Source organism: Cylas formicarius, unplaced genomic scaffold (genome assembly GCF_029955315.1).
Source record: "Cylas formicarius isolate icCylForm1 unplaced genomic scaffold, icCylForm1.1 PGA_scaffold_4__25_contigs__length_36172078, whole genome shotgun sequence".
Taxonomy (NCBI): Eukaryota; Metazoa; Arthropoda; class Insecta; order Coleoptera; family Brentidae; genus Cylas; species Cylas formicarius.
Window position 1 is genome coordinate 33,791,626 of NW_026844334.1, and position 25,951 is coordinate 33,817,576.

Here is a 25,951-nt window from a genome sequence, read left to right on the forward strand (position 1 = left end):
GGAACTGGTATCAGACCTATCCACTTCTGCCTTTCTTGCGTCATTGCGTCGCTTCATCAGTCGACGTGGTAGATGCTCCAAACTGCACAGTGATAACGGTACCAACTACGTTGGTGCAGCTCGATACTTAGCAGATTGCATGGCTAACGCAGCCGCTGAGGAATTAATCGAGTGGCAATTTTTCCCTCCTTCAGCGCCTCACTTTGGTGGGTTACACGAAGCTGGCATTAAAAGCGTCAAAACAAACATTACTAAAATCATAGGGGAACAATTACTTACGTATGAAGAATTTTACACAGTTCTCACTCAAGTTGAGGCCGTACTCAACTCTAGACCACTTTGCGCTATGAGTAGTGATCCCAACGATCTATCCAGTTTAACACCAGGTCATTTTCTCTCCTTAGCTCCTTTATCAGCTATTCCCGATCACGACCTCACTTGTGTTCCTATGAATAGACTTGATAGGTGGCAGTTACTGACCAAAATGCATCAATCATTTTGGAAAAGATGGCATATGGAATATCTTCATTCTTTACAACAGAGAGCTAAATGGGATAAAGATACCACTCTTATCACGCCGGGTACTCTAGTTGTACTGAAGGAGGATAATTTACCTCCCCTCCAGTGGAGACTGGGACGGATTGATTCCATTCACCCTGGTGCTGACGGTGTTCCACGAGTAGTCACTGTCAGAACCCAAACCGGTTTAATCAAACGACCGGTTATTAAGGTATGTCCTCTGCCGGCCAATTAATCACAATTGATAAACTTTAATATTAGCATATTTTGTTTATTTTCTTTTTTTTTGTTGTTTTTTGAAATACCGTTGTATTTGGTGGGCGGTATGTTCAGTTTTGGTTATTTATTTTGTATATTGACACTAAATATTAATTCATTACCTGGGTTTTCTATATATTGATTTCTTTATGATTCGGGGTTAATCGAATACATTTATCAATTTTTATTTAATTTAATTTTTTATATACTTTATGGTAAAAAACGCGTGTCATTTCACCGCGATAATATGAGCCCTCGGGTTTTGTTTGGCCGAATTACCGCGCATAGTTTTCGCGTGTTTGCGATTGGTAACCCCCACTACATTGCTGCAATGGACATGGTGTGGAGAAAGAAAATCCGAGAGGGCTCGGGGGTCTTACACTAGAGTGCACATAAGGTAGGCCGTTTATTTTATAATTCGAGGGTTTATCCGTAGTTTTGTTTTGTTTGTGATCAAATTTTAAATTAAGAATTTATTTCGATGAACTTGTATACTATTATTCCACACGCGGCTTCTAAAAGGAAGTCTAGGAAACATTGAGTCTCTTACATTATCAAAAATTTAAAAACTGTCTCTCATATATTTCGCCGTCTCTCTCAAGTTTTATAATAACAGTAAGTTTTAAACAACAGTTTCATAGCATAAAGTAAGAAAATAACAAAACACACAAACAACAATATTAAAAAAAGAAAGAAACAAATTTCTATAGTAATATTCAAATTGACGATCATTTTCTCTGATACAAAACATACCAGCATATCATATTCTTCACAATTTTATGAAAGAAATCGATAAGGATTCATCAAATGAAAATGCCAAAACAACGGAAACAAACTGGTTTAGTCGAACCAAAAAAGATTGCCGAGAATATTTCTTTGTATTTTAAAAACTAAAAGGCCTATGAAAATTTTGTGAACGGCATCTTTAGTTTCATACAAAATTAGTACGTTGTCTAGAAAACTGCAAATTTTTATTTTTAAAAATAACAACATGTAATTTCGTTATTGACTTTTGCAAATTGTACTCTCACATTTATTTCATTTATGCTGAAATAATTTTCTATCAATACAGTCGTAGGTGTTACTTAAATCTAAGAATTTGTTAATGTTAAAGTTGTACAAAACTAATATGCAAAAATTATAAAATGCAAAAGAAATCACCTTGTAATAAATTAACCCTTATCAACAACTTAATTAATTAAAATATAACATTATTTACGGTTACATTTTCAGGGCGGTCAGTTGTTACTTCTAAAAGATTGCCTACTTTAGGTATTTTACTGAAATTTGGCACACAAGGGGCATGATATAGTGTACCACAATATTTCAAAATACACCAGTGATGGGCGTACTGAATTTCTCGTGAAAAATAAAAACCTCTTCTCAGCATGGTCATGACAATATCGTTAATATGGCAGCGTGCAGAGAAATGAGTTTTTATTTTTAAGTGAAAACCGTGCGACGGACTTGCCAATGCACTGGTTGATCGAGAAATTCTTTTGTGAAAAACAAAATATCTAGTTTTTAGATACCAACTTGAAAAAAAAATATTTGAAGACTGTTCTTTTCGCTTTTACATTTTTAATGAAATAACATAATATCCTAAGAACAAGATAAATGATAAACGATTCCTATTACAAAAAAAACATTACCTACTATTAATAATTTTTAACAAAATTGTCCGTTAATAAATTAATAAGCTTTTTGAGAAATGTTGAACATAGAAACTAGATAAGTTCTTGTAAGTGTCCCCCACTTTGAAGGATACACGCTTCAGTTCATTTCCTCATAGTCCCCTCTTTAAAGTATACCTCCAATGTTTCTTATTAAATCGTAGGAAGCTCTTATACCATCCATCAGTTCTTTTGCAGTGTTACCTGAGGTGCAATAAACTAAATTTTCGACGAGACTATTTAAAAGAGGGACCCTAGGGGGATATGGTTGAGGTCCGCCGCTACGTACCGATCGATTATTAAAGGTATGATTTAAATGGTATTTTATTGCAACAGCAGGTGCGCCGTTATGCATAAACCTCTTCTAGCAATGTTAAGTTTAGGATGAGGTTTAAGTTATTTATTTAACCACAGTATACAAAAATGTATGTGTAGCTACTAAAGAAACTAACTAACCAAAACAAAATACACAAATACATAGTACATACATACATACATAGTAAAAGTACAAAACCCACGACACATATTTTTAAAAGTAGACACGTTACACCGGTTTCAAATTTGAAATTTAGGTACTCATTAGTATTGTAAAACCGTTTATCGTCATTAGATTCTTGACAGCTCTCTTAAAAGAATTGTTACCAAGGCGTATTATATTACAAGGTAATTTATTGTAAAAGTTCAGGTTTAAAGAATTTATTATCGATTTATTAAGATGGTATCGATTAAAGTTTTAGGTATTGTGCATTACGCGTGGCGTAGGAAAGAGGCATTGACTAATCCTCTTCTAAAAACGGTCGATAATTATGGTCATTTAATTTTTCTCGCAGAAAAATGTAATTCCGACAATTCCAGCCCCAAACACTTATCGAAAACTGGTCTTAAGGTTTAAATTCTACAACTATATGGGGGTTTGCATTTCTGGAAAAGTCAGCGTCATTTGTATTATTGTAACAGTCTTAAATCATTTCAAAAGTAATTTCATTTCTTGATTCTTTTCAAACCGAGGTATGGTTTTCGCTTAAAAAATAAAAACCTCTTCTCTTCATGATCATAACAATAAATTATAAATTAATGGTATAGGGAAAATGCACAATTTTATCCAAAAACCTTTGAGAAAAATTAATACGCAATGAAAAATTTCTGGAAAGCTTGGACTCGTTAAATATAATTCTGGAACAATAGAAAATCGTGCAAAATTTTCCAAACCGAGAAGTGCAAGATATTCAGATTCAAAATATTCAGTGCAATGGGCCGGTTTTAAATGATTATTTACCCTCAAAGTACCTGTTTCAGTCAACCTTCTATATACATTTGAAAATATTCGGTATGACTCTATTAGAAAAGCTTCGTTGATATAATCCGGCGCACTCCCATACATAAAATGCATGTCTTCCAACTTTTCATTAGTGTATTCGACGCGAAGAACTAAATTTAAAAACTAATGTCAAATATCCGCCTTGGCCATAGAATTAATAATTCTTAAAGACACAGTCTACTACAACCATAAGAAATAAATATTCGTACTTCGATTTTTTGGAGTATTTTAATAAAACAGATAGACAATTACTTAAGTAAGAAATAATATATTTTTTCTACTCCCATTTGTGAAATAACTAACTACACGCCAATCTAGCATGCGGGAAGCGTCACTTTACCACGTTAATTTTGTTTCCCACGGATCCGAGCCACTTCGGACATTTTCGGGATTTTACCGCACGGGTCTGCGAGCAATCGGATGTTTTCGGAGATATTTCACACGCCTTTAATTTTGACGATTGTCAATTCTGGCGGTCATGTCAGTGAATGTATTCGTGTTGTTTTGCGAAAATGTACCCAAAAATTAATGGTTGCAGAAAAAATCTAGTATGCAACGCGTTAGGTAAATTTTTTAAGTCACTCGTTTTTTAAACACTCGCTCCGCTCCTGTCAAATAAACTCGTGAGTCAAATGCAGTTTACAGCAACTATTTTCTATCGTTATATGCAGTTCTGATTTTATGTTCATTGGATTTTACAGTTTTAAATGCAGCATCGTTAAATAGTATTTATTGAACATTTTTTCACATATTGGAATAGATGCATTGTAAATTGGTTCTGACCATTTTATGACATAATAAGATGACATCATTGTTTCATTAAGATCTTTATCAGTTACTGCTCGTGTAAACTCGTGAGTTAAATGCCGTTTACAGCATTTGTCGAATAATAATAATATATGTAATAAATAATAAGTCACTCGTTTATTAAACACAAATAAACTCGTAAGTCAAATGCCGTTTACCGCATTTGTTGCATAATATACTATTAATTTAAAATTTATTGTTATGATCATGAAGAGGTTTTTATTTTTTAAGCGAAAACCGTACCTCGATTTCAAAAAAATAAAGAAATTATTTTTTTTTTGAAATGTTTTAAGACTGTTAGAATGAATAATTTTTATTTTAAGAGAAATCAGTGGTGCACGACCGCCACTGGTCTATTTGAAAAAAAAATGTGGTACACTAAATAATGCCTATTGATACATAGTACATGTGTGCCAAATCTCATTAAAATATCTAAATTTTACCACCATATATATAAACTGTGTGTTATTTTATTATCAGTGTCTTTATAATTTGAATGGTTTTCTTTCCAATTCAAATGCGGACCATGCTTTTGTTTTAATAAGAATAAGTAATAGAAATTATCATGCACGTGTTAATTTTAAGAAGACATTATAGAATCATGCAGCCTCATATTGATTTATTAAAAACCACCAATTAAGCAAAATCATATTTACTTTCGATTAAATCGTTAGCGTTTCTTTTTTGATTTTACAGCGTTTTTTCTCTGATTGTGTAAACCCCAACTACCATAATAATAAATAATTTAAATAATTTGATAACGCCAGTAATTACAAAAACATCACCATCGACAATCTCGTTGATTGATGTCATTATTTTTTTTAGTCTGACTCAAGCCTTCACTAAAAATGGTTAGCAAGTAAAAGTTTCGGTTAATTTAAAAATATTGCACTCAGATTTAAAATTAGATTTCTTAAAAGTGAGTGGATTATAAGTACTGCCGAACTAGCTACAACCCCAGCTGTCTTAACCCTGCAGTACACGCATGTCGGTCGAAAAGACCGAGTGTCGATAAATTCTCTGGTGACGCCCCTGCTTTATTGTCGATAATAATGATATTCCGAGAATGCCCTAGACAGTTTTTTCACTAACGACTGGTGCAAAAATATTTTAGTTTTCGTTTGACATTGTCGAGAAATAGGTCGAATTTCTTGAACTCGATGTTTAAGTTTTTTTATTACTGATTTTGCTGTGTCTTTTTTCGTAAATATTACCGCAAGTTTATTGTATTTTATGTTCTCTTCTTCGTTATTTTTTTAATTTCTAAGAATTTAAGTATAAAGTGTACAATACCTATTTTTTAAATTTATAGACTATGTGTTCATATGAGAAAGAAACCAACGCCTTTTAGCACTGTATGATGAAATTGAAAGTGATGAAGAGGTGGGTGAACTTCCTGAAGACGAAGACGACGTTTTGAAGACCAACGATCAAGACTCTAATTCAGAACAGTCAGAAGGAGAAGAGTCATTAGACCTCGATGAATCTCAGCAAGACCTGAATGTCCGTCTATGTTATTTGGGAAAGTACAAAAAAACGTTGTGGAGTAACTCACTCTTCTGATGTACTTGGAAGAGCCAAACAAACAAAAACTATTCCAGATGCTTGGCAATTGTATTTTCCCGACTTTGTCCTAGAAAAAATAGTTGAACACACAATGAAGCTTAGAGCCTGACAATGGGAATTAATCGGTTTCAATTTTTGTTGAGGGCCCTTCGTTTCGACGACCTCAATAATAGAGAAGAACGAAAAAAGCGCGATAAATTAGATCCTATCAGGCAGTTTTTTGATGGATTTGTTGAACGATGCAAACCACATTATGCTGTAAGCGAACTTGTAACAATTGAATTTCGCGGCTGATGTGGATTTCGTCGATATACACCGAACAAACCAGCAAAGTACGGAATAAAAATTTTAGAACTTGCGGACTTTAAATCATATTACACATTGGGGCCAACCAGACGGACCCTATAAAATTGATAATAGTGCCTCTTCTGCAGTCGTTCAAAGATTAGTTCAATCAATTTCTGGAACGGGAAGAAATGTTACGTTTCACAATTGAATTACCTCAATCCCTTTAGCCATAGAGTTGCTGAAAAAACACAGGCTCCCTATGGTGGGAATAATTCGGAAAAACAAAAGAGATACTCCTGATATTTTTCCTGCAAATATAAGGGAGTGTAAGGTTAATTCAAACATATTTGGCTTTTAGATATAACTATGGCGTCCTACAAGCCCAAACAAAACAAAATAGTAACTTTATTGTCAAAAATGCAGATGAGATCGATCCAGAACGTGATGATGCCTGTAAGCCAAACAAAAGCCAATTCACTTCAATTCAATTTACAATTCAGCAAAGGGAGGTGTTAATGTTGTTGACGAGCTAAAAGGAACGTATTCTGTATCACGAAAAAGTTGTCGATGACCTCTTACATTAAACAACAGCACCCATATAAGCCGTCGACAATTTTTGAAATCTTTAGTCATGAATGTATCACTCCCCAACTTGAGCGTCGCAGGGAAATTCCAATGGTACCAGTAACAATGAAGAAGCACATAAAAGTAATATCAGGTGTTGCAGCATCGAAAAAAAAAACAGAAGAACAAAGACGTAGTGTGTACAGTGTCAAAAGTACATATGCCGAGAGCAACACAACCCAACTGTATCCAGAATGTAAAAATGGTTAGTAATAAAACTATAGAAAAGGTGGATAATACTACATAAAATTATAAATAAGGCTTAATTTTTAAGTGTTGCAGTTTTATTTAAATTCACTATGTTTATTTTTCTTTTGATGACATAAAATAAAGTAAATGAAAAAAAAAACTAGTTTTGCTGCCCAATATAAAAGTTAGTAAAGAATTTTAAATTTTTACAACTTTTATTGATGGTATGTTGGCTTTATTTTTGTATTTAAAGTGAGAATAACTTACAATTGGGAATGCGGTCGAACAGACCGTGCACTTGCAACGATGTAAGTTTTTTGGCGAGTGTGTTCTGATCTATAGTCGCATAGGTAAACTGAAACCTTGATGACTTAGTAGTAGTGTTGGTGGTTATTTTGGAGATTACAGCCCTGCATAAAACCCACGAATTTTGCAACCGAAATATTAGTTTTTTTTATCTTGAATACAACTAAACAACCACTCCATCTGTTAAATATATTCGAAATACCCACGTATCCTCGTGACTAATTCCTGAAGATAAGATGGAAATGTAGTCTTAAATTACATGGTCTGAAGTTTTTGTGTTTTATGTTATTTTATTATATGCAGCGCTGTTGACTAACGGAGATTGAGATGCAAATTCCCTGTAATTTGCTTTCGTGGACCAATATTTATTGACCTCACGAAAATATTAAATTCGCATACATCACATACCCGAGCATTATAAATCGCACGCTTTGCAATTGTTTTGGTTTGCTTGGTAAAGTATTTATCATTTCCGGTTTTACGGTTTTATGAATAATATTATCCTACAAATTACATTCGAAATAATTTTGATCTAAAAACCTTCTCTGAAGGTTGATTTGCCACTAGCGGAGCAATTGTGTAATTCAATTCGATTTTATTTATTGTTAATAAGAAGGTACAAGTATTCCTATAATAAAGGTTTCTAAAGGAAAACACGTACTTAGCACTACGGTTAATTCTAACAAAACACCAAAAGAAAAAAAAGATAAAAAAACAGTTTCAAAATTTCCATTTCTTTTTCCCTTGAAACTTTAAATATTATCGCAATTCGTACACAACAAGCATCTGTGAGTAAAACATAACATCTTTAAACAGGGATAGTTCTAATCTAGTTATAAAGAGGACATCTAAAGAGTACATGGAATAGAGTTTCATTTTCATCGAGATTATATACAGTGCAAACTTTAGTATGGTTGAGTTTAGATGCAAACCTGTATACGTATATTTTGTGAAGTGATTATTCGTTAATGTAAGTTAAGCTAGAATCCTGAAACTAGAGCTAAGTTACTTTGTAAAACTGTTGTAAAACATCGTGTAGTGAGAGGCAAATTCCTTTGTATTTAATAACGATGTTAGGCGTTTTCTAGTGTTTGGACTAAAATTTTGCTACAGAAACGCGGCCTTGAAACTCTATCAGTGCTTGAACAGAAAGTTAAGACACAATTTAAAATAAATGAGCTATACCACATTCGAATCATAAGAAAGGAGAAAAAGTAGATGTCGGAAACATTGAAAAGCGTTTGAAGAAGTTAGAATTGGCTTATTCGTATAAGAACAACGTAAACCTGATAAAGCAATGTTACTATAAAAAGAACTAATAATGGAATTATTGATAATCCGCATCAATGCTCTCCAGGAGATAAGTTTGGATTTATAGAACAAGGCTCCGGTTACAGAAGATTCTGCCATTTTTTGTCGATCTTTACATCTCATGACATTATATCGGTGAATGGATAAAATTCAATATTTTGACATTTTGACATGGATATATCTAATACCATATAAAAAAATTCCAAATTAAATTATGAATTAAAGGATTAACAATATGTAGTACATACCTGAATAAATAAATAATTCTTTTAACTTTATCGAAATATTTGCCAGAGAAACTTGCACGTTCTGACACAGTCTAGGCGGCTGAAAGTGATTTTTAAGTGTAACTGTAGTAAAGATGCATTCATTTTTATTTATTGCCAGTGTGCGTCGATTGGCAGACCATTCGCACCGTGTTGCTTAAAGAAGTCAGGCATGCCTGCCAGAAATAAAAAATAGATATGAACTTAAAGACACCCCTTGAAGAGCACCGGGTGTAGTATCAATGTTTTCTGAAAATCAATCGAGGGCTTTCTGACAGAGGCTGAAGCATTCTCGTATAAGTTCTTTATTGATATTGATAACGTTAGGACTGACACGAGGCTATGTAGCATGCCCCACAGTAAGTTATGAGAAACAGAGTCTAAAGCTCTACGAAAATGAGCAAGGACGGCATAAACCTTTATGCTTTTCAAGCGCAATAGAATGTAAAGCATAGATGTTGGCGATGCAACCAGCCCTTGCGAAAGCCCGACTGGTTTACTAGTATAATGCCGACAGCAGACTCCCATGTCAATTCTCCAAAGGAATTGGTTGAAAATTATGAAGGTAGCTAAGTTGTAAAAGTCAGTTTTGTGGCAAGTTCTTAAATAATTCATGAGCAATTTCTGTTATGACTTTTATGAAAACACCAAAAGGATTTTTGATCATTAATAGAAAAAAGTGCTTCAAGTTGTTTTTTGTCTGACTCCTTGCTCATAATTAGTTTCTTATACTGCCGTTTAACGGACTTTTTTCCCAACCATTAATTTTTGGGCAAGATTTAGGAAAACGGCACGAATATGCGAATATATTCCATTTTCCTCCCGATTGACGTGTGAATTGACTGTCATAATACCATCCGTTTCTAAAATTTACCGAAAACATTGTCCGGCTCTCAAACCTTTGCTTAAAGCACCAGAAATAGTTTGTGATAAACGAAGTTATGTTTGGACGATTGACTGCTCCGATGGTCAAGTAATGTGTCACTCAGTAAGAGGCGTTCGTAAATGATTACTTTAGAACGGTTTGTTCTGGCCACAATGATAGTTATAAAAAATCTTTCAACCATACGTGAGAAAGATTTTTGTTGTCGGTTTGTAAAGAATCACAAGATGCTTAGCTGTCAGTCACTGTCTTGGTTGCCTTTTCACTTACTTCAACTCCTCGGGATTCCAACAGATTTCAACGCATGTCCGAACACTAAATCAGATCTATTGGTGTTTTTCCACAGTTTCCACCACTGTTAATGACACACAAGTTACAACCGTTGTTGACGTCACAATTAATTTAGGTACCGTACTATTTTGATTTGAAAATATTATAGTCGAATAGTTCAATTCAAAAAATTTCAGAAATCGAAAATATTATTTTAAGGAAACCCTAAAAACTAATTAATTGTTAATTGTTGGTGCTACTAAAATATATTTTTAAGTAAGGTATATTTATTTATATGCGATTTTTGAAATGATCGATTTAGTTATTTTAGTTTCTTAGTTTGTATCTAAGTTAACTTAAAAACTCCGTGGTAGTCCGTAACTTATTTTTTTATGACTCAAGAACTTTTTTTTGATATCTATATGAAAAGTTTTATTTGATATCCTACGCTTGAATTCCAAATTTAGTGATTTTCTGAACTACTGAGTTTCTGGAAGACCGCTTTTTGATTAAAAGGTACCGGTAAACTTAAATATCTACAGAACTACAGCCAAAGCTGGAACGATAAAATTCAATACATGCAGAATTCGAAAATGCTAAAATTAGTGTGAATAAAATTCGTAAAAGTTCTTCATGCCGCAGATTTTGGAAAATTTTGAACATAGGAAACTTTAGAAGTGTATCAGTAAAACGTAACCAGAATTATCAATATCATCGCGAAATCTGGCAACATTGCTGTTAGCATTTTGGAATAATACAGGTTCATAGGTTAGACGTAAATCTCTCCTTTTATTTTGTGAAATAGATTAAATGCTAATAGTGGCTACTTAAGTTTCCTTATAAATGATATGGTCGAATTGTTAGAGATTGTTTCCATACGAGCTCACTTAGAGATGTTCTTTCAGCATGATGAAACACCACCACTCATTTGGTGCAGGGCGTTATATGAAAATTTAGAACGGAATTCTGAATTATAGTTACTGATAAATGTTATTTTATTTTTCATCAAAATAGCCTGCGAGTGAGTCTTCTTCTTCTTCAGGTGGTGTGTATTCGTTTCGAATATTAGAGATCATTCTGGCGATGATGATCTTGTTCACGGCTGCTCTGAATAATTCAGTGGTTGTTTTGGAAAACCATGTTCTTAAATTCTTCAGCCATGATATTCTTCGTCTTCCAGGTTGGTAAACTTTTTCTTGGAGTATTTTTTTTAAGGATGGTATTTGTTATCGTTTCGCATTATATGACCTAGGTATCAAGTGTTCTTCTCTTTATAGTGCTTATCACTTCCTTTTCCTTGTTAATTCTCTCCAGCACTCACTCATTCGATACCCTGTCCCACCCAGGAGATACTCGGAACTTTTCGGTACAGGCACATTTCAAATGCTTCCAGCCATTTTCGTGTTGCCTCCGTCAGTGTCCACGACTCCACCCCGTAGAGAAGTGTCGAGAAAACGTACACCTTAAGAGTCTGATTTTGATGTTCAGGTCTAGATTGTGGCTTTTAAAAAGCTTTGACATTTTGATAAAGGCTTGCTTTATTTTCTCTATTCTGCACTTAATTTCTTGAGAGTGATCCTATTGTCCATTAATTGTCGTTCCCAGATAAGTGACCTTAGGAACCCGTTCCACTGATCTCTCTCTAATGAACAGTTGACAGTTTTGGATATTTTGTTTAGTTATTGTCATGAACTTGCTTAGGCTATATTGGTCACTGGCGTCGTTTATCCTGTTCATTAACTCTTGCAAGCCATCAAGTTATCAGCGAACACAGCAGTGTCGTCTGCATATCGAATGTTGTTAATGCGTTTTCCGTTCGGTAGAATTCCATTGTCGATATTTTCCAAGGCTGCAGTGAATATTTCCTCCGAGTATAAGTTGAAGATCAAAGAAAAAAGAATACATCTCCCTCTAACGCCACATTGTATTGCAATGGCATTGACTTGCTTATTTGAATTATACTTTATGATAACTGTTTGATTCCGGTATAAGTTTCTTGTGATTGCGTGTGAGTCAATAAACGAAAATTAACAAATAAACGTATCCGTCAAGTTTCAAGGACTACCTACACAAGAAATCCACATGGAATTGAAAACGGTCCATCCTATCGATATCAAATAAGTGTATCTTTTTCTGGTAGCGGAACAAAAATTTTCCTATTTTATAAGAACAAAGTCTAAAAGTCAACCCAAAAGAATCCAAAAACCATGACCTGTAATTTCGTCAGTCGCCGTTTCTCGACATATGTAGAATATTAGGACTTGTTTGGGAATATGCTGTTATAGTTTTTCTTAGTAACGTCGGAATACCGTGCATAAATTTGCAATTAGTATCAATGTGATTCAACTACACCTACAGGGTGGTCTATTTAAAATTCTCCTATAGCTTATCGCAATAAGTGCCACACAGAGGAAAAAGCGTCAAATGCAAAAATTGTTTGACAGTGAGTATTTATTTTACCAGGACAGTTAATTTTTTTAAATAAAATGCTATGAATATTTTCAAAAATTCTATTTATTGGTTTGGTTTTGAGTATTTTTTGTAAATAAACGTTATACAAAATTTTGACTAGTTTTTGAGAAAAATGCACTTTTCCTCTTTTTTGCCGAAAAATAGGTATTTGGAAAAATATGTTTTCTTACAGTTGAAAACTAAAATTGGAAATTTTTATTATGAAGTGGCTAATATTTAATATTTTGACCTACATATAGCGAAAATATATTATACATTGTTGGGATAAATGACAATGAAAAAAATGATTTTTTTAATTAAAAATAAAGATTTTTTTTAATAGAACACCAGCGATTTAGCACTTTAATTTGGTGACAGATTTAATTGTGTATTGTTTCATGTATGTAGCGTTTATTACAAAAATTATTGGTTTATGACTTATTAAGTTTTCTTTTAAATATTAATTACTTAAAGTCAATATAAAATCAACAAGTAAAGCAAATAAATAGGACTAATTACTAATTACAAAACATTTCCTACATAACCTTCATCATTGGCATTACAAGTAGCGTTTATGGTTTCAATTTTTTCATTAGCTTTTCTAACCGTGTCTCATTTTGAACAGTAATACACCTGTGTTTCTACTTTTCGTTTTTTATGCAGTCCCATTAAAGAAAATCCAAGTCAGCGCTTCTCGCTGACCAATCCATGATCCTGAATCGACCAATCCAAAATAGAAAAGGTTGATTTAAACAATTTCGAACAGGCGCGACGGTATGATCTGACGCACTATCTTGTCGAAAAACAATGAGTTCTTTAAAATATTCCCGCAGATTATCAATTAATTGATTACTCCAAAAGTACTCAAAATTTCGTATGCTATTGAATGATATCTAAAAGAAGGAATTATAAATTTAAAAAAAGGAAGTTGGTTACTGTCCTGGCTTAACGGAACCCTCATTTACATATGATAAATACTATTAAAAATATATATACTTAGAGTCAAACAAACTTTTTTCCTCAGTGTAGAACTTATTGAGATAAGGCATCTTAAAATATCCTGCAATACCGACTAGTTAGCCGCTGTCGATAATATAGACTACTTTGAGACAGAATATATCTTACTTATAAAAATAAAGTACAAACACTCAAATATCAATAATTGAAAAATATTCGAAGAGCAATTTTCATTTAATTAATCTCTTAATTTTCCTTTCAAACTCTGGTAATAAATCGACATATAAAGACTATCGATTCCAGCGTTCCGCACATGTGTTCAAAACCATTAAGCATATATACTGTTTAATAGAAAAAAAGATCCGTTAAAAATAGTGTACGTTGCGCTATTTTAAAAAGCATGAAACGGCTCTGGCAGATGCGCGACGGGTTTTCAATTCACTACCTGACGTAAATACACCTGAAAGTAATACACGGTTCATTGCAGATATGGAAATAGCTGCGAAAACGAGCAAGTTCGAGAAATTATGTGTAAAGTGTGTCTCTAAGTATATCATCCTGGCTTTTAACGGGCCCGCCCCCAAAAAGTAATTACGACTTCCTATCTATTGGTACTGGGAGAACCTGACACCAATAATTTATTTATACAGTGCTATTTTCAAGCTTTTTTAATTTATGTACAGAGAGGCGCCACCGATACACATTTGTTATTATGTTTAACAATATCTTTTTTGAGATTAGGGATTATAGATGAAAAAATAATTTTGTTCTAAATTACGCAGTCTGGATTTTACAGTGCAAATACTGTCTAAAAAGAGTTATTTATCATATCCAGTCGCTGTTACCCTTCATCTAATTTTAGAGAAAGAATATAGATTTATTTAAAATGGGAAAAAAATTATAGTTACAATGACTTTAACTATTTTTAAAAGTGCATTATCAAGAAGATTACAAGTAATATATCCGAAAATGATCTAAACAAGCTATAAACAAAATCTCTGGCATTGAAGTAAACTGTAGGATGGCTATATCATGCTAATCCGCAAGAAGTGCAATCAAATTTCAAAGACAGTGACAAAGACTCAGATCCTCAAAACTGGGAGCTGAAATTCTAACAGTATTCTACGAAGGCTGAATCTGATGGAGGAGTGAACACAAGGCCACAGCCACGCACAATAAATCTTTAATCATAATCCTAAAATCTAGGATGTTAAGATACCGTTTAATCAACGGCGTATGGAAAGACTGCTGTTACAAACGGCTTCTCTCAAAGAAAAATGGATGCCACAGTTTATCTGTCTTGGTAAAAAGAAAAATGGAATACCGATTTTTGGAATCATGACTGCAAATTTTTCCTGATTGGATGTAATATGTAATAAGGATTGTTTTGGTTAGTTTTGGATAGTTGGCACAAGATTTAAGACAAACTACCCGATTCTTAGTACGAATTACGGAGAAGCGAACATAATGCTCCGTGGATGTTTATCTCAATCTGGGACGAGGCCAATCGTTCATTACTGAGTGTCTCATTTTGGGCACTTTCGTGGGGTTTCTCCGCTATTTTTATAGTTGCGGTTTTCGCGACAGTGTACTATATTACTTTTTCGTGAAACTAAAGATGAAATTAGTAAAATTTTCGTAGCCTTTCCAGTTTTTCAAATACACAGGCAAATTGAAAATATTGTATTTTCTGCCACGTATCTTAACTATGAGTTAACTTATTGAAAATGTGAATTGGTAGATTTATAAACCACATTTTTTTTTTATCTTTTCAAAAATATATAATAGTATGCACGTCAATCAGTACCCCTGCATGGAGAAAATGGACCCATTCAAAGCACTTTTTATAAAATTGCATCCGATCATCTACTGCATTTAAATCCAACTAAGTCGTCGGTGTTGGTTTTTGGAAATGACTCACAGGTACATAATGTAAAAAACAAAATGATCATAAAAATTAATGTCACTCGCAGACCATACTCGAATACATCGAAAAGTTTCGGACTAATCTTGGACTCTAATCTGCACTTCAATAATCACGTTACAAACAAATTGAGAATAGCATATGGGAATTTAAAGTTAATATGCAGTCATGGATATTTTCTTCCAATTGTTCCATTGCTGTGGTGTGTACGCAATCTGCCTGTACGCTGCTGCATAATATCGTATACAGAAAATACAAGATTCATGATTGCGGCTTGTTTATGGAGTTCGCCGACAGGATCATATTTGCTACAGTGCTACATTCTATTTTGAATTAATTAAGTATAAATCTCCTGATATCTTTTTAACAAAATCACTTTTCGTACATGACTTCAATCTAAGAAAAAAATGTTATATTGAGAATACCACAACATCGAAAAGAAATGTTTAAAAGATCGTTTTCTTATAGCATTGCACATACAATAAAAAATTTAAATCTTTTCGATTCAACAAGGTCAACCAAAACTTCTAAAAACGGGTATAAAGGATATTTTCTTAACTCAATAATTTCTCTATCGAAAAACCACTCTGCTGTTTACTCTTATCCCCTCCTTTCTCCTTTGTCCTGCGACTTCTCTCTTTATAAAAAACTATATTTGATTTGATTAATGAATTATAAACTGTTCGTAACATATTTAATTTTGTTTATTTGGTTTTTTTCTCTTGTTCTTAGGGTCACTTGGTTTACATTAAATTAAGGTTTGAACAGTGTCTGGCTTTGCTGGATGTCTGAGTTTTATTAGGCCTTTTGTTTGCTTCAAAAGTATTACCATATAATGTTTTGTAGTTTAATAATATGTTTATTTGGCAAAGCAATAAATGTATTTATTAACTTTAATCGAATAGCCACCCCAGTCGCCAGATCTGAACCCCATTGAATATTTGATATATCTTGGAGCGGCGTATTTAAATGCATTCCAATATTAATAGACTTGGTCGGTAACACGTTCATCTACTAATTGAAGTATACTGTTGATAATATGTAGTGCTTGAGTAAAGTGTAAAGTGGCTTTTTTTAGGCTCCTGAAAAGTTTGGGGTTCTGTTAAATTAAGAGAGGAGATTATTTAAATTAAAGCATTGGACTTTCTTAAATATAGGGATAAGTAGATCCTTGTTCCATATAAGCCATAGAGAGTTTTTGTATTTCAGTTAAGCTCTAAGGAAGCCAACAGGATGATTGGTGAAATGTCAGCAAGTTCGATTCAATGCAAGAGGAATTTACAAGTCTTGTAAATAGCAGCATGTGGAAGTGAAAAATTATTGATGCATACTCTAACTTTGATCGAGTGTATGAGTTATATAATATTTTTATTATATGTTTCATTTTAAAGTCACTAGGGCACCTTAGGACCAGTACTTTTTTATATACGGAACAATTTCAGACATTTTCCATATACCATGGATGGCTTGGTTTCTCAGACATACATTATACAGTCATGTATAAGGAATTCCGGAATTTAATCTTTACCTATTGTAAATTTTGGTTTAATTGCTCTAGGACCTTTTACCACCTCACATTAGAAGAAAATATTTTTATATGTGAATTTAAAAATTTGGTTCAATTTAAAACCCACGGGGAACAACAGAAAATTTGAATATTAGTTTTTGCCTCTGTAGAATTTTTTTAGAAAAAATAATAATTTATAAATAATGGGGGAACACAGGTGAAAATAAATATTAACAATATTATTGAGAAGTTTTCGTAGTACCTCTAATGTTTCAAAAAGATTTTAATTGGTTTAGGGAGTTTCAACAGGTTGTATTAAGATAAGGTCAAAAAATTAATTTCGCTATTATTTATGTATATACATATTAGTAATGACATTATTCATGTAGCCCAGTAACATGCTCATAACTGCCTTTCTTAAAGGTCTGCGAATTTAATAGATCTGTGATCAATACAAGAGAGGATTTTAGCAAAAACAGGTAATATGATCACTAATATTAAATAATGGAGTATTTGCTTCTACTTACAGTATCTTCGCCATCGTTAAAATCACAACTAAGTTTAAATTTTAGGACGTTCCTAGGATTATCCGTATCCACTAGGTCCTCCAGCGATTTCGCGAGCAAAAGAGATACCGTGGTCCTATTAAGATTACGATACGTGAAGTATTGTACATCCTCTGCCTGAAAAGGAAAATAGCCTGCAATTAGTCTTTGTTGTTAAAACCGAATACTCAAGCGGTTTAATAGTTTTTACAGTTTTATGTAGAATAATTTTCAGCATCCTTTCATGTACAGTGAATAGATAAAATATGGAACAAATTCATTTAATGAACTGGCATTGGATTTCAAGAAAATTGACAGACATGATCATCATAATTGTCATATCATCATTAAAAGAAAATTTCTTGTCGCATATTAAGAACAAAAGAATAAAAAAAAGAAATTAAATTTTGAAATTAATTGGCAAGTAGGAGAGTACCAGTAAAGTTCTTAAATTGTCTCAATTACATTTCTGTCAGCAAAGAAAGTGAATTTAACGAATCTAAATGAAAGAGAATTGAAATTGCATTTATTGTATACGGAAACAAAGCGGGAAATGAAGAAACTTGTAATTTGTTTGACGCAAAATGTCCAGAGAGACTCATTACACAACCTAAATTTTGTTATTCAAAATCCCTGCGCATACATTTATTTTTTGTAGTAATGTAATCTTGTACGGATGATACTTTTGTTTTTTTAATACACGCAGAGCGGTTCCTTGGCTAACATCATTATTTGCAACTACTTCAAGAGACACGATGGAGATTATCGGCAATATCTAATAAAATTAAAATCAGGGCCAGGCTGTCACATTTGATAAAGACACGGTGTTGTCGAAACAATTGTTATGTCATAATACATAATTTCGTGAAAATCTGAACTTTTACTTCTTATTTATTTTGATAAATGGATTGTCATCAAGTAAAAGCCACCTCAGTTCAACGAATTGAATGGTAGATGGGAAAAAGAATAATTAAAACTCAAAACGTGATTGATATCCATGGCGAATATATTAAAGACAGCAATGGAAGAATAATCAACCTTTGCATAGAAAAGAGTTTTTCCTATAAAAGTTTCTTGGACTCTTCTGAAGATTTAAACTATTATAATTTTGTTGGTGTCCCAAAAGTGTCCCGCCATAGATCAACCTTGTTGTTTTAAATGGAATACCCTATATATGTCGATATTTGTGGAATCCCTGGTAAAGATAAAGTTCACTTTCAAAAGAAATTCCTATTCAAATTTTGCATAGTTTGGGCAAAAACGGAGGTTATGTGTTTTTTTTCATATTTTGATTGCCCCATATAAAATTGTGTTGTGATGCTACTGATCCAGGTATTGCAACCAAAATTTAACCACAGACTATGGAGATTATGCATTTCTCAATGAGTTTGATAGATGCGCCTCAGCTTATACAGGGTGTCCTAAATAGGTGGTGCCGTTTTGGTGACTTCAATTAACAAAATCCCAAAATTTTCAAATGGAACAGAGAATGTTTTTATTCAGATATCAATTGTGGTACAAAAAAATGAGGTTAAGTTTGTAATTTATTTTACATTAAAATTTTACTTACTTTTTGAGATATTCGAGATTTAAGATGGCACATTAAGTTACTATATATATTTTAAATAGCAAAGCCATGATACTCCTTATTTTAAAGATATAATACTCCAGATATACAAAAAAAGGCTATTGTCGACAATACAGGGTGTCAATTAATTCATGGAAATTTTCAAAAAAATCGACTCTATACTCACTTTAAAAAATTTCATAAAATTTCAGAATTCATATTTAAAGAAACATTTAATAATTAATTATCTAACTTAATTAAAAATACCTATAAACAAAAATAATTAAAGTTTATAGGCTAATTAAACAAGATAACAAATTTTAATAAATAAATCTATAAACAAAAATTTAGCTAAAAAGAGTTTGTTAATTCGGTTCATAAAGTTTAGTTAAAAATGTTCCTCTTAAAATGCTTGTTTCATCTGGCATCAAATCAATAAAGAAATATCATAATATATAAAAATGTAGATGGCTATGACATCATAATCTTTTTTTTGACGCATTAAGGTATAAACAAACTTTGACATTTCTGTTTGTTTCTGTTGCCTTTCATATTTCTATTTAAAAAGTTCATAGTTTCGTTTTTTTTTAGTATATATTTCATTTGTATTTTAAATAAGTTTTTTAGTTATAATGCTGCAATATTCTGCTCAGGAACGGCTATCATCATATTTAAGTAATTTTTTAGTTACTTGTTTCTGTCTTTTTTTTGTTTTATAGATTTATTTATTCAAATTTGTTAAATTGTTTAGTTATCCTATAAACTTTAATTATTTATTTTTTTAATCAGGTATTTTCAATCAAGGTAGATAATTAACTATTAAATATTTCTTTAAATATGAATTCGGAAGTTTTATGGAATCGGTTAAACTGTGTAGTATAGAATCGATTTTTTTTTAATTTGCACTTATTAATGGGTATTGTTAGCTTATTCGTATTTCTGGAGTTTTATATCTTTAAAAGAAGTGGTATCATGTGTCTAATATTGCCAAAACGTGACCTAATGTGGACAGCTTTAAATTTAACAAGAATTTGTTATTAATATCTTAAACATTGAATATCTCAAAAAGTAAGTAAGATTTAAATGTAAAATAAATTGCAAACTTACCTTATTTTTTGTCCTAGAATAGATATCTGAATAAAAATATAGTGTGTTCCATTTGAAAATCTTGAGATATTGTTAATTGAATTCTCCTAAATAGCCCCACCTATTTGCGACACCCTGTATAAGCTGACGCGGATCTGTCAAACTGATTAAGCAGTGTGCATCATCCTTAGCTTGTGGTTAAATTTTCGTTGCAATGCCTATATCAGTAGCGTTACAACACAATTTTATATGGGGCAATTAAAATATAAAAAAAAAACACATGACCTCATTTTTTGCCTAAACTATGCAAAATTCGAATAGGACTTTTTTAAGAAAGTGACCTTTATTTTAACCAAGGATTCCAAAAATGTTGAAATAGACAGGGTCTTCCATTTAAAATAAAGTTGATGTCGGGGGACACATTTGGGACACTCTGTATCAACAAAATTATAATATTTTAAATCTTCAGCAGAGTCCAAGCAAGTTTTTGACAACACGTTTCTCGTATCCCCTTTGGGTTTCCAGATCGTATAGTGGACACACCTCTGAATAGGAAATATAGAAAAGATATAAAAAGCGTTAGAGCTATAACCCGAGATAAGCAGTAATTGCAAATTGCATTCCCTGATTTTTCTATGAATTTGTTCCATATTTTCGCCGTTCATTGTACAATTAATTTTGATTAAGTTCTTATGTGCCACATAAGAAAAAAACGTCACTTACTCTATCGATAGGTTGCAATACCAAGTTGTTCCTAGGGTGCACTTCTATACGCAACACTTCTTCCCCCACTTTCAAATTCTCAGGTACCCGTATAAATCTTAGGTATTCCCCTTGCGGATAGAACTGGCATCCTGCAACAGAGCAAATTATTTTATTATCGCGTAAAACTAAAAGCGAAGTAAAGTCGTAATTTTCCGGAAAATTTTCAAAAGGGTTAAGGCGGTTATTTAATCGATTTTATTAGAAACGCAAAATATAAACTTATCATGCTTCATTTGCTCCGTGGAATGTTAACAAGCTTATTATTTTAGTAGCATTCCTCGGAATGTTTCGTCTGTCATGCAGAACAACGCGCGACACATGCCTGCCTCAATAAAATGACGATAACATAATTAATTTCAAATAGTCTATCCGACATTCTTATTTTTGGGATTAGAAACTGGTTATTTGCTAAATACTAAAGGTGGAACAAAATAACGACCGCACAAAAGTGGTTTTCTGCTGAATGGTCGTCAAAAATGAGCTAAAACTACCGGAAGACGTTCTGAATTAATTATTGTGTTAACAAACGAATGCGTTAATCTTCTTTGTCGTACTTTGTCGATGGCTTTTCTAAAGGGAATTATGGTTGTGAATGTGGTTTTTTTAGTGTAAACTTAACTTTGCGATCTTTGAACATTTTAGATGAGCACCTTTATCTGTACAAGATATTTATCAATTATTGAATATGTCATTACCCGACAGAACACTTAAAGTAAGGGACGTAGGAATATGCAGAAGTTTTGAAAATGAGAGCACTAAACACCCACATCAAGCAAGATGAAATAAATGTTACAAAGTTACATTCTAATGATCTGAGACAGAAGTTTGTATTAATTAATTTCAAAATTTGTGAAAATATAATCTATTTTTAGAAATCGGTTTTACCATGGTATTATATGTTACTTTACTGGATATGTTCCTGAAACAAAAGAAAAAGAAAAATCGTTCCTTCTGTTATTTCCAGTCAACATTTTAGTATCAAAGTACCCTTCAATAAATTGGTATTGCGGTAATTTCCTTTTATTGTGGTATGCATAATTTAATAATTAATGAATTAATCTACTAATTTGTATTTATAGAAGCTTAGCACGTACTGGTTATATCCTTGTCTTGTCATAAATCATTAACAAAAATGCCAACTTATTCGTATCGGATTCACAAGTAGGGACCAAACACATATTGTTGTTGTTAAAAACACAGAATTTTTATTTGATTTTAGCTAAAAACATAAAGATTTAACAATTTAAAAGAAATACCTAATTTGTATGACTGGTAAGACCATCAAAATTGACAAACGTCAAAATGCGGTAATATATAGCTATTAGATATATGGAGGCCCTGCCTATGCTAATTGTACAGGAACTCGTGAAGCAACTATGTCACCAAATTTTGAGAAGGTCTGTTAAATATGCGCATGCGCGAGATTTGAAATTTTGTTTTTAAAAAATGGCAGCTCTAGTTGCACATTCTGACGTTCGACCCATAAGGCCTTGCGGCCCAACAGCCAACATGGCCGCTGCCAGGTCGTCAATGTTTGGATGTTGCATTTTTATGCCAGTATTTTCTCAAAATATGTCGAAATCCCATTAAATTTTCAAGCAAAAAAGGAATTAAGGTGTAGAAAGTCTTATTATAAAAATTAGCGACAAGTGCACAGTTAATATTATGCTGAATTACAGCAGACGGATCGGCGTCCTTAGTATAATTCTGTACGTATTTCCGCGTTTTATTTCTTTAGGCGCTATAGACACTATAGCAGCTAATTTTTCCTAAATTATATATATATATATATATATATATATATATATATATATATATATATATATATATATATATATATATATATATATATATATATATATATATATATATATATATATATATATATATATATATATATATATATTCTCACGTATTGATTCACGGATGGAAAAATGTGATGACACTATATTCCGGGATATCATCCGTTCGCTCGTTGAACTCCGACTGGAATCCTGCATCCGACTGGAATCCTGCAGACGTCTGCATATATATATATATATATATATATATATATATATATATATATATATATATATATATATATATATATATATATATATATATATATATAAATCTCAGTTGGCATCTTCAATGCTCGCGCTCCGAAAACACTCCGCTCCGAAAACATTCGAACACTCGGAGTGAGCATTGAAGATGCCAAGTGAGATTTTGGCGAAACGTCTGCAGGATTCCAGTTGGATGCAGGATTCCAGTCGGACTTCAACAAGCGAACGGATGATATCCTGGAATATAGTGTCATCCTTTGATCCTTTTGATTTTATATATTCTTAAGAAATGTTTCTTGTTTTTTTGGTCCTTTTTAGTCAAATTAAAATAGGTTTCCGTTACTTGTGAAACATTTTATTTTTTGTGACGTTTCGGTCATCAAGACCTTCTTCAGACGTTTAATTTTAACCTACAAAAATGTATTTTTTAATAAAATTATTTATAGCATTGTTTTCCTGGCCATACATAAAAAAATACATGAAGATGTGTATAGGAGTCACCAAAATAGATTAAAATGATTAAAAATTACTAGAACATACAAAGTGATTAAAAATAGTATAAAAATAGATGCACAACAATAAAACATACATATTTTTTTTATATTACGATTACATACGTTATGCCAAAAATCAACGGTTCACTATACAGTTGTTCGATAATTTACAGTTTTACAACATTCACACCAGACATAACGAATATGTAAATCGACAAGCCACATTGATAAGACGAACACAGTGTTCGAAGTGTTTTCGGAGCGCGAGCATTGAAGATGCCAAGTGAGATTTTGGCGAAACGTCTGCAGGATTCCAGTCGGATGCAAGATTTGCAGGATTCCAGTCGGATGCAGGACTCCAGTCGGAGTTCAACGAGCGAACGGATGATATCCCGGAATATAGTGTCATCACATTTTTCCATCCGTGAATCAATACGTGAGAATATATATATATATATATATATATATATATATATATATATATATATATATATATATATATATATATATATATATATATATATATATATATATATATATATATATATATATATATATATATATATATATATATATATATATATATTTAATTTATTTTTAATTTGCACAATGGCGTCCGACATAAGATGCTTCAGTGATATTCTTTTCAAGGAACTTTTACATTACTTTTTACAAAACTTCTGGATTACTCCTGCGTCGGTTTCAGTCAAGTTCTGAAGAAGCCAATAGGATGATTGGCGCCTCCCAGGAAGCTCAATTTTTGACAAGGAATGTTATCCATTGTTTCCTTACAATTTCATATTTTGGTAAACTAAAAAATAAAATGGATACATGGATATGTGATTAATGGATCAAAACTAGGAAACAGACATATAAACAAGTCTACAAAAAAAATGGGATAGAGAACATGGATCAGTCTCATAACTTATCTAAAAACATGATCTCTTCTTCCCAAGTTGTGCATATAATATTTTGCCTAGACATATTATCCCGAATCCAACAAGCAGATTTACAAAATCAGTATTTATTGATGGAACTATTCCTATTTAATCAGTGTCAAATTATGTGTGTACGTACTGCAGTATTTACTTACATCCCTAAGGAGATAGGTGACCTACAAATAAAGTACCCCAAAATTTTGAATAGTTTCCTGTAATACCTTCAGACTTCCCAAAATTATCCTGCAGATTTATCGTTTCAATTCCTCCTGTTGCAGTTGCAGCTGAACTGATTCTGGTAATTCCCGACTTTCTGCGGTAATAATTTCTTCTTTTAATTTTATTTTCACTAAGCGTGATAACAAACGAAAACTTTCGCACAATGAGTTTTACAAGGAATTGTAATTGTCAAGGAGTATTTCTTGTGATTGTTCTAGTAAAACTTGCACCTTAATTGCTTTCTCATATTTCCTGCAATTCTAGTGCACTAAAACATATTACCAAAACATCTCTCCTATATAGCTATTTAAGGGTACCTAGCAGTTTGTTAAATCGCTCGAGTTTGTCTAAGATCCTATTAGGTCCTCATACATGTCAGACTTTTTGTAATTTCGTGTATTGTAAGCACAATTTATACAAGTTTGTGAGTGGGAGTCCTATAGAAACCACTTTTAAATATTTTAAATTAACTTGTGTATAAGGCAACACTTACCCGTATATAGGCACATTCTTTTTCTTACTTTTACTTACTTTTGACCAGAAGGGAAAACAAAAAAATATATATTTCTACCGATTTTTTATAAAGTATAATGATAATAATGTTAGTTGTAAAAATTTACAAAATATTAGAAAATATTTCAATAAAAATAAAAAACCAACGATCTAATGCTGAAATACAAAAAAAAATAAATTAGATAGATACTCATCTATAGTACGGACTTCTTTACCAAATTATTTTTAAATATACAATTAAATGCGCTACTTTTTTTTTTAATTATGCCACAGTGGAAAGTGTATTATAAAGTTTAACTGGTAGCACTGTTTGCTAATCCAGTCTACTTACGCCCGGCCAAGAATAAATTTGAATTTACCTGGCCGTTTCCGGATTCAGAAAAATCTGATATTTTATTTTTTATATAAATGATTGAAGAGAAAATAAACAAATGTTTATTTTAAGAAATAATGATCTGCAAGAGTATCTGTATGGCGTAACTTCCCATTCTACTCTTTCTCGTCCCCTAAATAATCACCAGTCTTCGCACAGTAACCCCAGCACATGATGGGTTACAACAGACAGAAGTATACTGGGTGTGTCAAACTGAAAACTGAAACCCAGAAACCGAAACTGAAAACCAGAAAATATTTAAAAAATTGATTTTTTCGTATCGTTA

The 25,951-nt window shown here is 32.3% G+C and overlaps 1 protein-coding gene across 3 annotated transcripts in view; it reads right to left on the minus strand.

Moving 5' to 3' along the window:
- Positions 1-25,951, minus strand: part of LOC132701001 (cadherin-89D) — a 267,876-nt gene that overhangs the window by 141,623 nt on the left and 100,302 nt on the right. For all 3 annotated transcript variants that reach the window (XM_060668612.1, XM_060668611.1, XM_060668610.1), the window contains exons 3-4: positions 21,039-21,169; positions 17,645-17,800 (exon numbers count right to left, since the gene is read on the minus strand). In XM_060668612.1, coding sequence (XP_060524595.1) covers positions 17,645-17,800; positions 21,039-21,169 — 287 coding nt within the window. The remainder of the gene's footprint in view (positions 1-17,644; positions 17,801-21,038; positions 21,170-25,951) is intronic.